Genomic DNA, 14,162 nt, shown 5'->3' on the forward strand with positions numbered 1-14,162 from the left:
GAAACAGAGGCCACTAAACAATACATAAGGTTTCCTGTAGGTCAGGTATTGACTTAAAAAAACCACATGTTTATAGGGTTATATAAAACCACACATGATTCAGGCCACATTATTTGACAACTCTGGTCTAGAGCACTAATAGCTTAAGTGACTTGCCCGGGGTCACACAACCATCTATATCAGAGGCCAGACATGAAGCCAGATTGGCTCTACTACGCTAGAGAGCCAATGTATTAATTGGGCACTTAAATAATTGTGGGTGAATGCTTAATTCAGTGCCTGCAAGTAGTAAATATTTAATAAATGCTTGATAACTTGACCTAGAATTGACTGTAGGTGCAGTAGTACAGAGTTCTAGCTTTGCAATAAGAGGACTTGGGTTATGTTAAGTAATGTTAAGAGGTCTCCTGAACTTGTCTTTTTGAGTTGCCATATTTTCCAGAAACACCGGACCCAGACTACACATGGGGCCTTGAATGTGTCAAGGATGACATAATTTGTTGTTTGCACCCTAAGCTGGACTCCCTGTGTGTCCTTGGGAGTCAAGACAGGCATCAGTCTTCACTAGGCTGAGAAACTGCTGGTGTAGTTGGGACTCTTGTAGATAAGCAAACCCTCCTATCTTCATGGTCTAGCAGTTCCCAAGGAAAAAGAATGCCTCTTTTGCCAGAACCCTGCTCCTCCCTTTGGGAGGGGTTTTGTCCTTTTCCCACCTTTACTGCACCTTTTCTCCTCCCATGCCACTTCCCTGTAGAAGGAGATTTCTATTTCCCGTCCTTCCCTGGTTGTACTATCACAAATATGCAAACATCCATATGGATTGTGAACTCTCTGCCCTGACTTTGGGTTCCACATGAATGTTCATTTCTATTGTAATAAATCCAGTTAGGACGCAATGTCTCATGGACTTGTGATATTGGTTTTTGCTAATGGTTAGAACCCTGGCTCTGCCATTCCTCAATAGATAAAGGATTAAGGATACAAACAGGTAGTTTTCTAAGGAAGTAATTCAAGTTAACAGCAACTATATGAATAAAAAATATTCTAAATCACTAATGATTAGAGAAATGGAAATTAAAGCAATTTTGAGGTTCCACCTTATACTAATCAGATTGATGAAAAGAAAGATGACAAATGTTGGGGACAGGGAGCTGGGGAAAAAGAGGCACATTAATACATTATTAGGTAGAGCTATGAATTAATTGGTCCAGCTATTCTGGAAAGCAATTTGGAACTACAGACAGAAAGTAACCAAACTATGCTTACCCTTTGACCCAGCTATACCAATACTAAGCCTATATTCCAAAGAAATCAAAGAAAGAGGAAAAGGATGTGTAAAAAATAATTTTTACTATATATGTATAAATTATACAAAAAATATTTATAGCAGCTCTTTAATGACAGCCAAAAATTGGAAACTAAGGAGTTGTTCTATTGGGAATGGCTAAACAAATTGTAGTATATGAATGTTAAAAAAAAAAAAAACCAACACAACATTGTGCCACGAGAAATGACAAAATAGAAAGTTTCAGAAGAAACTCAAAAGACGTATAACAAGTCCAAAGTAATGAAGATAAAACAAGCTAACCACTTCTTGTAAGAGAGATGATAAATTTAAAATGCAAAGAAACACGTTTTTAGACATGGGTAATGTGGGAATTTGTTTTGCCATACTATACAGCTATGTTTTGAGGACTTTCCTTTTCAGGTTTGTTTTTTTAAATTTGCTCAAGGTGGGGGAGAAAGTGTAGTGGAAGGGACATTGATTTTTTTTAATGCTTAAGTGAAAAATAATTTTAAAACTAAGATGAAATTGTATGTCTAGCCAACTGCTCAAAAACAACACTTAAAAGTATAATAGCTATATAATCCATAAAACGCAGTATATCAAACTCTTATATATCCCCTGTAATGGAAAAAAATGGGCAATTGAAAAATGGGTAATTGAAATCTACTATTAATTATAGTAATAACAAAAACAATAAAATAATCCGTGAAAAAAAAATCCTGGCTCTTCCATTCACTGCCTGTGTAAACTTTGGAAAATTACTTCACCTATACAGATTTCAAACTTCCTTACTTGTGACATTAAGGAGCTAGACTAGGCGATCTCTTAGGGCCTTCTCTGATCCAAATCTATGACCCTCTTGGCTGCCTTTCTGAGTGCTCTCCAAATTATTTAATGTCAATACTGAAATGAGGTGCCCAGATTAAAGGGATTTTACTGTATCCCCCAATCAAACTCCTAGAAAAAACTATCTACATTCATCGACTCCACTTTCTTTCTTCCCACTCAGTACTCAACTCTGCAATCTGTCTTTTGACCACATGCTCAAGTGGTGGTATATTCCAAGACTCTGTCCTGGGCCCTACTTTCTTTCTTCAATCTCTTTTACATGTCGACCTCATAAACACCAGTCTCAAATCACTGTTCGAGATATCTCAAATTGGATATCCTGTAGGCATCTTAAACTCAGGTTGTCCAAAACTTTTCCCCAAAACCCTCCCTTTTACCAAACATTCCTATTTCTACGGAGGGTACCACCATTCTAGTCTCCCACAGCCACAGCCTCAGTAAAAACTTCATGAAAGTTAAGACTCCTCAACTCCTCACCCTATATATTCAATCAGTTGCCATGTCTTGTCCTTTCTATCACCCACCACCACATCTTTGCAATCCAATTGCTTTTCTCTACTCATGCAGCCACTACCTTAGGTTAGGCCCTCATGACCTCCTGGCTAGACTAATTGGTCTTTCTGCCTTAAGTTTCTTCTCAAAAGTGTCAATGCAATCTGACCATGCTGCTTCCCTTCTTACAAACTTCACTGGCTCCCTACTGCCTTTAGGATAAAATATAAACTCCTTTTTGGCTTTTAAAGCCCTTTATAAGTCGACCCCCAGCTGTCTTTCTGGATTCACTGTACGTTGTTCCCCTTCCCACACTCAGCAATCCAGTCAAACTGGTCTTTTCTTTTTGCTCACACCCCTCACTTTAGCTCCCCAATCTTTCTCTGCACTGGCCTTCCATGTATGTCTCTCCCGAGCCTTTACTTCTACATAATGCATTTCCTAGTTCCCTCTAATTCTAGTACCCTCACTCCCAAACCACCCTGAATTTATCTTTTATTTGTTCTGAATATATTGATAAATGTATACATTGTCCCACCCAATAGAATGTAAATTCCTTCATTTTTGTCTTTGTGTTCCCAGTAACTGGCCCTAAAAGGGTTTAATAAGTGCTTGCTGATTGACTAAGTTGGAAAGAACTTTGCAGGGGTTCTTAACCTGGTGCCAGTGAACTTTTTAAAAAAAATATTTTGAGCTCTTTGCCCTATTCACCACCAGAATGAAGACCATTCTAAACAAACAGACCATCGACATCCGAGAAAATGTTGACATCTCTTTTAAGGGTCGGACAGTTATTGTGAAGGGGCCCAGAGGAATCCTCGGCAGGGATTTCAACCATATCAATGTTGAGTTCAATCTCCATGGAAATAAGGAAAAAAGGCTCCAGGTAGACAAGTGGTGGGAAAATTGAAAAGAACCTGCAACCGTACGCACAATCTGTAGTCATGTACAAAACATGATCAAAGATGTTACCCTAGGTTTTTGTTACAAAATGAGGTCTGTATATGCTCACTTTCCCATCAATGTTGTTATTCAAGAGAATGGCTCACTTGTCGAAATAAGAAATTTTTTGGGTGAAAAATATATCCAAAGAGTGCGCATGAGACCAGGTGTTGCTTGTGCTGTTTCTCAAGCCCAAAAAGATGAGTTAATTCTTGAAGGAAATGATATTGAACTTGTATCAAACTCAGCTGCCCTGATTCAACAGGTCACCACAGTCAAAAACAAGGATATCAGAAAATTTTTGAATGGCATCTATGTTTCTGAGAAAGGCACAGTGCAACAAGCTGATGAATAAGCTGGAAAAGATGCCAAAGGCCATGTCCTGAGAAGTCAACACTTATTCAAATGTCAAAATAAAAATAATTCTTGTCAAAAAAAAAATTGTTTTTTGATATAAGTAGAGACAAGATGGCAGAGTAGCAGGAAGCAGTAGAGAGAACTCCCCACCAAAAACTCCTCCCAAGAGATACAGAAAATGTGCCAGATCAAACTTAATGAGGAAATCCAAGGCAAAGTCATAGTAAGTAATTTTTTCAGCCCAAGTTGGCATAGGAAGACAGGCAGAGAGGTCTGAGGACACTGGGGACGGGGTACCCTTAGGCAGGAGCTGCTGTGTGCAGAGCACTCCAGCACCCAGGCCAGATTGTATACCAGAGCAAGAGAAGGACCCATACCAGAACACCGAAGGGTGCAGGAAACTGGTGTGAGAAATTCTGCCAATGGGCACCTTTGTTGTTCACTCCCCGGTTCCAGATCATAGATCCAAGGCAGGATGCAGAAGGACTTGCACCTGGGGGTGGCAGTTCAGAGTGAGGAGTAGTTACTGGACCCTGGGCTAAGAGAAGCAAATTCAGAAACAAACAGCAGCAGTCTCTGTTTCAAAGTCCAGTCCAATCTGAATCCTGCAGAGGAGTAAGTAGGACAGGAATCCATCCCAGGGGAGGCTGCAATTCTGTGCCTCAGAATGAGCAGAGCTAATTCCAATCAGTTAAATACGGCTTAGATCCGGGCGGTGAGTGGGAGCAGGAATGGTGCTGGTCTCAAAAGTGAAAGGAGCCCAGCCACTGCTTTGTCTGCCACAACCACCACTGCTGCTCCAGCTGCAGCTGCTGCCAACATGGTCCAGGGGCAGGAGAACAAGGGTGGCAAGCCAAGCTCCAGGGTAATGAAACTCCGGAGGAGACTCAAGCAATCTCTTTGGAACTCCAAAAGAAGTTATTCCTTCAAGTAGACCAAATAGAATGGCATCTAATATCTTTGGAGCATCCGAGGAACCTCAGAATACACCCAAAAGGTCAAATCCTCCAGGAGGCAAAGGAAGTGGTATCTTTGAAGAGCCTACCCCTGGGTAGGCTCGATACTGTTTGAATCCCTCAGTGGGAAGACCAGTGACATCTTTGAGTCTCCAGTCACCATTTCTGCACCCTTAGCACACCTAAACAAGCCCAAGGATCATATTGTCTTATGTGAAGGTGAGGACACAAAATTGCAACTCAGAGATACGAGAATACACCGTCTTCAAGAGAAGAATATGATGAGAAATGTGACAAAGGAAAGGAGGAATGAGCCAAGGAAACTGAGCCTAAACTCAAGATTGACAACCGTGAGCCCAGGTGGGCACCAGGTGGAGCTCACACAACAAAGTCCTCAACCCACCACATGGCAAATCCAGCATCTCTTTCTACTAGAGGAAACTAATACCAGCATCTTCACACTAGAAACTCTTCTGTTAGGGTGTCAAGGTTTATAGTTTCTAATTAGTACAAGTTAGGGTAGGGCAGGGAGGGGAGGTGTTGATGATTTATGTGTGAAGATTTTCATGTTGCTCTTCTAGAAACAGCTAGGGCTCCACAGGACCAGGGGACATACAGCCTTTCAGGGAATAGAGAAAACAAATCTTATGAGAGCAATAAGGAATTCCCCAGGTTTGCATCTGAGAATTAGTTCCAAATATGACAGAGTCTTTGATGGAGTAAAAGAAAATGGAGAAAGAGTAGGATCTTGATGGGTACTAGGAATATCTGTGTTTTGGTGGGCAAATGTACATCTAGAGATGGTCCTGCAGCAGTAGCCATTGACAGTGTCACTAGGAGACTAAAAACCCGTGTGAATGATGTGTTGGACAGCTGCCAGGAGTGCTCCCCCTCCCTTGTCTAATGGATACAACTTGTGTTTCAGAAGGGTAATAGACCATTTAGCTCATAGAGTCCTTACATTATATAAAGTGATGATACAGGACCTTTACCTTTTATGGGGGCACTATTAATATCTGAGAAAATGGGTGCCAAATCTGTTTGTGTCCTTTTAAGTTTGCCTCCATGATGCATTGTTCTGCAGACATCCTATGAGGCTTTTTTACCTCTTTCCCACAAAAGCCAGGAAAGACTCACTAAGCTGCAACTTGAAATGGGTATTGGACTTCAATCAAACTCTTGCAAGTGCTTATCAATCAAGCCAATTTTCTCTTTTCCCTTGTTTGTAGAACTATTCTTAACAGCAGATTTTTGCACCCAGATCTTCCAAGGTCATCTGTACCTTCTGTCAGCTAGAAGCCCTTGGCCTGATCTTAGATCAAAAGGCCTACCTTACAGAAAAGAGAGTTAAGTTGGATCTCTTATATACTGATTTTTAAAGTGAATAATTTCTTCCTGCCATTCTCATAAGCCTTAAATGCCTTTCACTGCCTCTGCAGTTCACCAGTGGTGTGAACATACTACTTTCACAAACCACAATTCTTTTCTAAAGGGGGGAGTGGGGCCTTCCAGTCTTTTGTAAAGGCCTTCTTAATAACCTACCCAATTTCTTTCTGATATTTTGGTTATTCACATTTTTTTTTAAAGTTTTTAGTTTTTAGGCAATTGGGATTAAGTGACTTGCCCAGGGTCACACAGCTAGTAAGTGTCAGGTGTTTGGTCTGAAGCCGGATTTGAACTCAGGTCCTCCTGACTTTATGGTCGGTGCTCTATCCACTGCGCCACCTAGTTGCCCCTAAAGAACCATTTTTAGTGTTCAAATACCAGCTTGACAAACTGCTGGTGACTTTACCATTTAGAATACCTTAATTACTTAGGTATACTAAAGAGAAAGCAGAAAATTCCCTCGTATGAGTGATTACTCATTTTGGGGAAATCTCTGCAATCTTCTGCCCATTAAACTGGAAGCCTCAGACATGGAAATTAACTAGATCTAATATCAGTGGATAAAATAGGAGGTTTTCAAGTGGAGATAATAGACTACAATTTTCTTGAAGCTATTCTAATCACATTTAACTATAGAATCATGTCCCTTTGATCCATTTAGGGAAATGTTCTTCAGTGTCAGACTAAATAACACTATATTTTACAATTCCATACCTCTTGCATTTTGGAACATCTGTTATTACCATGCAAGTAGGGCACGTGAAGTTTCATGGTTTCATGATGGATATCTACAAGATGAGCACCAAATTCTGGAAATATTGTTCTACTTAGAATATTTAGCAAACTGACATCTTGTATTAATATGCACCCATTATCCTCAATATTTAAATGCTTATAGGAAATTGCTGCTAAACACTCCTTATTTGGCAAATTAAGGGGAACTGGCATATGGGATTTGTTAGCCAAAGATTTTACTACCTCTTGAGGATTCCCTGATTTTGGAGATTGCTTTACAGCCAAGATATGGTTGCTGTTTCCTATGAACCTTAAGTGTACAGACAATACCCAGTTTAACTAATGGGCTGTGTTCTAGAATTTTGGAAGTCAGTTTGAAATGAGGAAATCATTTTTATGTAGAGACAATGTCGTAAATGGTGATTAAATTCTTAGACTAGGTAACAGAAGTCTACTTTACCCAGAATGTAGCTAAACTATGGAACCTAATTACTATTTTTAACAGTGTATTTATAGGAAAACATGTTTTGGGTGCTAGCTTATGGTGGCAAAAATATACCTCACAGAGGCAGCTAGGTGGCGCAGTGGATAGAGCACTGGTCTTGGAGTCAGGAGGCTCTGAGTTCAAATTCGGTCTCAGACCAGACACTTGACACTTACTAGCTGTGTGACCCTGGGCAAGTCACTTAACCCACACTGCCTCACAAAAAAGCAAAAATAAAAGAAAGAAATTAATTGTCCTTGTATTTTTTTTATTATGCCTTAAAACTTTTTTTTTAATGCAGTTGGTACCAATATTTTCTCTAGAACTACTTACATTTTACAGTGTAATTTTGATGGGGGCATTTGCTTACTTTTGCAGGGCAGAAATGGGAATAACAGTTACATTAAACCTGGCAGTAATGTAGTTAAAAAAAAAAAAAAAAAAACCAAAACTATTGCTTAGATCCAAACCCAGGTCAGGAAATTGCAGAGCTCAGACCAAGGAGGCAACAATTAGACTCTGACCTGGATCAGACCATTTTGGGAGCAATAAGAAGGCTGTAGGCCCCCAGTCTGAGGCGTTCCTGAAATTCTACAATAATAATACTTGATACCCCAAGAAACCATCGACAAGACCAGCCCAAGGTCTCCCTCCAGAATTGCACAGAACATGGCCCTAACATCAAGTCCAAGTTGGAAAGAAGTCTAGAAGAATGAACAACAAAAAAAGAATCGTACTGTAAAACATTATGGTGACAGAGATGCTCAAGACACAAACCCAGAAGAGAATGACTCTAAAACACCTACAAGCAAAGCCTCAAACGAAAACACAGCCTGGGTAGAAATTCAACTAGAATTCCTGGAAAAGATGGAGAAAGATTTTTTAAAAGTTAGAACATGATTTTTAATCAACAAAAAGAGTGCTAGGTGAAAAAACTGGAGAGGAAATAAGAGCTACAGAAAAAAATTGAAAAGGGACTAGCTTGGAACAAGAGGCATGGAACCTTGTCCAAGCAACAAACTCTACGAAAGTTAGAATGATCCAAAAAGGAGCCAATGATTCCATGGGACAACAAGAAATAATAAAACTAAGTCAAAAACTGAAAAAAAAAAATAGAAAAAAAGTAAGGTATCTCATAGCAAAAACAGACTTGGAAAACAAACTAAGGAGGAAAAAAATCGAGAATCATTGGACTACCTGAATGCCATGAACAACAGCAACAACAACAACAACAAAAGAGCCTAGAGCCCCTAGACATCACATTTCAAGAAATCTTAAAAGAAAACTGCAACATAGAAAAAGACAGACAGAAACACAAGGAATCTACTGATCAACTCTTGAAATAAATCTCCAGGTTTCTTACTTTCAGGTCACAAAGACCTGAATTCAAATCCTGCCTCTGTTACTTATTGGCTTTCAGTCCCACTGTGCCTCAGTTTCCTCAATGGGGATAATGTCATCTATCTCTCAGAGTTGTTGTGAGGATAAAATGAGTTAATGAGTATTGCTAATCTTAAAGAACTATATAAACAGTAGCTTTTATGTTATAACAATTTTCTAAAAACCTTGTATAGTTCTTTTGATGCAATTAATTTCTTTTATAATCCTGTGTACTTTATTTTATGAATATAAAAACATCATTTGGAGAAAGGGTCCATAGATATTACCAGACTTCTAAAGGGGTCTAACCATAATGGATGGCATAATCATATTCCAAATATCCCTAACTTCCCTTCAACATCCTCTACCATCCAGTTAGTCAGTTTTTTAAATTTTTTTTCCTACAAATCACTATCAACCAATTCCAGGAGCTCAGGCAACAGATCCTAAAGTAATCTCACTTCTGCCTCTGAAGGTTCTCAAAGGACTTCTTCATTGAAGAACTAATAGATGATAATCCTAACTGCTGACAATTCCGAAACATTATATACATTACCTGATTTGATCATCAAAACAACCCAGGGAGGGTCACAGGCATGAGACACATAGGCAAGTTAGGTGGTGCAGTTAACAGCCCAGTGGGGAGTCAGGAAGACCTGAGTTCATATCTGCCCTCAGACACTCACCAGCTGTGTGACCCTGGGCAAGTCGCTTACCTCTGTTTGCCTCAGTTTCCTCATCTGTAAAATGAACTGGAGATGGAAAGGCAAACCACTGCGCTATCTCTGCCCAGAAAACCCCAAATGTGGTCACAAAGAGTCGAACACGACTGAACAGAACAGTACAGTTGCCTCAGTTACTCCATGCACAGAGTGGGGATAATAACAGCCCCCACCTCCCAGGTTGACAGTGGGAACCAAATGAGATCATCGTGGCAAAGCGCTAGGTCACGGCTAGCTCGGACCCTGGGGCGCAGGGGTGAGGAGACTTAGCCGAGGTCACACTGCGGAGGAAGCCGCACCTCCCTCTCCGCCCCCCGGGGGGCCGCTCACCTGCTGGATCTCCAGCTCCATGTCGGCTTGCTGGCGCCCCACGAGCTTCATGGGCATGCTGGTCTTCGGCAGCCGCACCGTCTCGCGGTAAGAGCCGGCCTTGGAAGGCGGCTGTTGGTTGCTGGCCCCATTGACGGTGTCGAACCTCCGCAGGAAGCTCGTCGTCGTCGTCCCCCGCCATCCCGGGCCCCACAGAGGTCGGCGAAGCCCAGCCAGGCCCGTGGCCGCCGCCCTGCCACGCCTCAACCCCCAAAGCATGACGAGAAGGCCCACGCGGGAGAGGAGCCCTGCGCCGCAGAACCCCGGAGCCGCGCCACGCCGCCCCACCCCGCCCCTGGCTCGCCCAAGGAAGCCCGCCCCACGCCGGGGCCGCGCACGCGCGTCAGTCACCTCTGGGCGCATGCTCAGTCTGTTCGAGGGGCTGTCCAAAAAGTCATAGCGCTCTCAACTGTGTCCTAGTGGTAAGGGCTAAGGGCGGGAAAAGCAAAGAGGACCGAGGTAGTTAATCAGTAAACAATTAAGTACCTATTTTGTGTCTGACTCTGCGCAAAGCGCTAAGGGGACAAAAAGAGAGAAAAGACAGCCCCTGCCCTCATTTAGTAAAGGGTGACAACATATTAAATGTTCTGTGGTCTTGATTGCACTTTAGATAGAAACCTGATGCAGCTCAGTGAAGACCTACTTTGTGTGTATATATTACAGTATAGTCAATAAAGACCTAATAGATGTGTGCGTGTGTGTAAATAAAACCTACCATAGATATGTTTGTATGTGCATGTATACGCACACACACACACACATCCTGTGTTCTTGATTACACTTACAAACCTAGTACCCGCCCTGGACTCGGAGGACCTGATTTCAAATCCGTCTCAAACACTTGACACTTACCAGCTGTGTGACCCTGGCCAAGTCACTTTGACCCCACTGCCTAGCCAAAAAGGAAAAAAAGAAAGAAAGAAAGGAAACCTAATGAGCCTGAAGTTAGGAAGACGAGTTCAAATCCACTCAGACACTGACTAGCAGTGGGACACTGGACAAGTCACTTAACCGCCATCTTCTTTATTTTCCTCATTGTAAAATGGGTATAACAGCAGTTAACTCTGAAGATTGTTGTGAGGACCAAATGAGATGATATCTGTTAAGCCCTTAGCACAGTGCCCCACTCATAGTGCCATGTAAATAAATGTTGGTTACTACTGTTGAGAGACTGCTAGGCGCGTATGAAAAAACTCTTTGCAAAACATTAAACGTTAAACGTTACATAAATGCCAGCTATCAAGTCAATAAGCATTTATCAAGCACCTGTCGTGTGCTAGGCAAGGTGATAAATCGATAAATCTGAGACTACACAGAAAGGTCAAAAACCAAAAACAGTTCCTGCTGTCTAGGAACTCAGGGTCTCCCCCAGCCTAGTCTCTTCCCCACTCCAGTCCATCTTCAAGTTCGTCTCACCATTTCACTCCTCCACCCACTCCATTTAAATAACAATTGACTGCCTCTTACCTCCACCATCAAATATAAAAATCCTCTTTGTGGGCTTTAATTTTCTGTTCGTTCATTTTTTTCAGTCCTGTCCTCTGACTCTTTGTGACCCCATTTGGGGTTTGCTTGGCAAAGATATTGGAGTGGTTTGCCATTATTCCCTTCTCCAGCTCATTTTACAGAAGAGGAACTGAGGCACACAGGTTTGTGTCTTGTGCGGCGTCACACGGCTTCTAAGTGTCAGAAGTGTCAGGAAGACAAATCTTCCTGACTTGGCACAGTGCCTAGCTGCGCCCCGCCGCCCCCCAAGTATATATACTATTGTCGTAAGACTCCCACTATATATGTATGAAAAACTCTTTGCATATATATGTATGTGTATATATGTAGCAGGGAAACTAGATGGTTCAGTGGATAAAGCACCTGACCTGGAGTCAGAAAGACCTGAGTTCAAATCAAACCTCAGAAGCTTACTTAGTCGTGCGACCTTGAGCAAGTCATTTAATCTCTATTTGCCTCAACTTCCTCCTCTATAAAATGTTGATGACAATAACATCTACTTTCCACGACTATTGTAAGGATCAAATGAGATAATACTGTAATTACTGTATCTGCAAAATGCACGTGGTAAGCAGCTATACAAATGTCAACTATTACTATTTAAAGTATTATTAATATTAGAGAGATTCTCTGGAGGAAAGTATTAACATTACATCTATGGCCCCGAGAGTGAAAAGTTGCGGCCGACAGGGCTGTGATTCTTTTTACTAACTACCTTACCTTTTGGTCATTTAACCACCTCCTACTCCCCCACCCCCAAAATACATTTAGATAATTGACTGCTTTTTGCGGACTAGGGAGGGGTTCGAGGTGGGGGCTGCTGATTTTGCACGTTCTTCTAAAATGCTGTTTGCTGTCCCCCGCCTGAGAACAGAATCATTGATACGGAAAATCGATTCTGTTCTTGGCAAACCAAACCAGCGGGGAGGGGGGATTGGGAATTAGGGGAGGAGGGTGACGACAGGTCAGCGATCCTTCAGGTGTTGCAGAAGGAAGCCGCTGCATTCAGGGAGGCATGCCTGCAGAGCTCAGCTCAGCCTCTAAGCCGCGGGCATCGGAATGCCTCTTGGCACCACGGGGGGTAAGACTCACTTCCGGCCTTCTGTTAGCAGGAGGCTGGAAGGACCGAAAGGGTTCCTGTGACTTTAAGCCGAAGTAATGCCACCACCCCCTCCCCCTGAGGGCAGGCACATCCGTCTTAAATCCTGAGGGGAGTGAGTAACCCCGGTTGCTCGCTGGACGAACAGCCTGCCTCATGCACACTCAGGGAGGAAAGCAAACGTTTTAAGTTCCTTGAAAACCAGTAGAGATGTATTTCTTTTCTAAAGGCGTTAAGGAAAATTGAGTAAGACTGGACGCTTTGGGCATGCGCCAGGCAGTCACGCACGGGCGCGCCTACCCCGTCCTCATTGGCTGGAGTGGGTTGTACCTTACGCTTCCTAGCGTAGAGAATGTCCTACGGGACGCAACGAGGGACCTGCACCTGAAAAACGCGTTTGCTTTTTTTTTTTTTAAATGTCTCATCTAGGAGTGTTTCCGCGTTTATCACAAGTAAGTTCCTCTTCTCTTTCCCTTCCTGCCAAACAAGTTCTCACGTACAGGGCAAGAGGACTAGAGCAAGTTTGACTAGTTTCACTACTTCGCTCATTCTTTAAATAGGTGTTTGAGGGTATTCAGGTTAATGAATATAAATTAATTAATTAATATTAGTGTTAGTGAAATAATTTGAAAACTTGATGTGCCCTGGATTACCCCCACCCCCACCACCACACGCACACTCTCACTCCCACTTCCACGGCTTTTCAGTGTCAGTCGTGGGGATTAGAAATACTGTTAACACTTCACTTAGTGATTTTGTTGTGATTTTATTGGTATGTCCTACCTAGAACATTTTGATAACTGCTATAACAAAGAACCAAGGCAGACCTGAGTGCTAGGCCTTAGTCTGGTTGTCAAAAAGAAATCTAAATTACTTCTCCTAGACATCAAAGGATAAAGGAGGAAAATAAAATAGTAGATCGTTTTCTACTGTCCTTCTTGCAGGCATTATCTTATAAACTCAACAACTATGTAATTAAATGTATGGGTCCTGTATTGAATGTTGTTGTTGTTGTTGTTGTTGTTGTTGTTGTCGTCCCCCCGCTGGGCAATGGGATTAAGTGACTTGCCCAGGGTCACACAGCTAGTAAGTGTTATGTGTCTGAGGCCACATTCGAACTCAGGTCCTCCTGAATCCAAGGCCCGTGCTCTATGCACTGTGCCACCTAGCTGCCACTCCTGTATTGAATGTTAGTGGCATGACAGACTTTCATTTTTCTATTATTGGATCAAAGAGCAATTGCTGTCCTAGAAGTAATGGAAAGAAATTAACATGGTTTGTTTCAATATTTAATTTATGCACTAAGTCAAAAGAAGGGAGGAAAAATCACAAAATATTAGGTATGTAGGGAACAGGGTCAATTATTCCTTTCTAAACAGACACAATGGAAAGTAATCTGAAGCAAGAATTTTCAACCATTTTGAATAAGTGGAACACTTATACTAACTTTGAGTCTTGATTGTTTAAAAGGTGTACTCCACCTCTGACAATTACTAACTTTGTTACCCTGAGCAAGTGAAGACCTCTTTGTGCTTCAATTTTCTCATCTGTAAAGTGATGATAATAATATTTGATTGTTGTGTGACTCAAATGGGAT

The 14,162-nt window shown here is 41.9% G+C and overlaps 2 protein-coding genes and 2 pseudogenes across 2 annotated transcripts in view; 3 read left to right on the plus strand and 1 right to left on the minus strand.

Annotated features, from left to right (window-relative positions):
- Nucleotides 1-10,179, minus strand: part of LOC114049903 (isoleucine--tRNA ligase, mitochondrial-like) — an 80,536-nt gene extending 70,357 nt beyond the window's left edge. Inside the window, exon 1 of the mRNA XM_027871354.1 lies at nt 9,922-10,179. Coding sequence (XP_027727155.1) covers nt 9,922-10,179 — 258 coding nt within the window. The remainder of the gene's footprint in view (nt 1-9,921) is intronic.
- LOC114049904 lies at nt 3,348-3,948 on the plus strand (annotated as a pseudogene).
- On the plus strand, nt 4,749-5,319 carry LOC114049905 (annotated as a pseudogene).
- Nucleotides 10,180-12,955: 2,776 nt separating the features above from the next.
- The window catches only part of LOC114050017 (3'(2'),5'-bisphosphate nucleotidase 1), a 40,216-nt gene continuing 39,009 nt past the window's right edge, over nt 12,956-14,162 (plus strand). The window contains exon 1 of the mRNA XM_027871536.1: nt 12,956-13,017. Within this exon, the coding sequence (XP_027727337.1) occupies nt 13,017 (1 nt within the window). The 5' untranslated portion in view covers nt 12,956-13,016. The remainder of the gene's footprint in view (nt 13,018-14,162) is intronic.

The sequence above is a fragment of the Vombatus ursinus genome, unplaced genomic scaffold (genome assembly GCF_900497805.2).
Source record: "Vombatus ursinus unplaced genomic scaffold, bare-nosed wombat genome assembly UNPS02014798.1, whole genome shotgun sequence".
In the NCBI taxonomy this organism is placed as follows: domain Eukaryota; kingdom Metazoa; phylum Chordata; class Mammalia; order Diprotodontia; family Vombatidae; genus Vombatus; species Vombatus ursinus.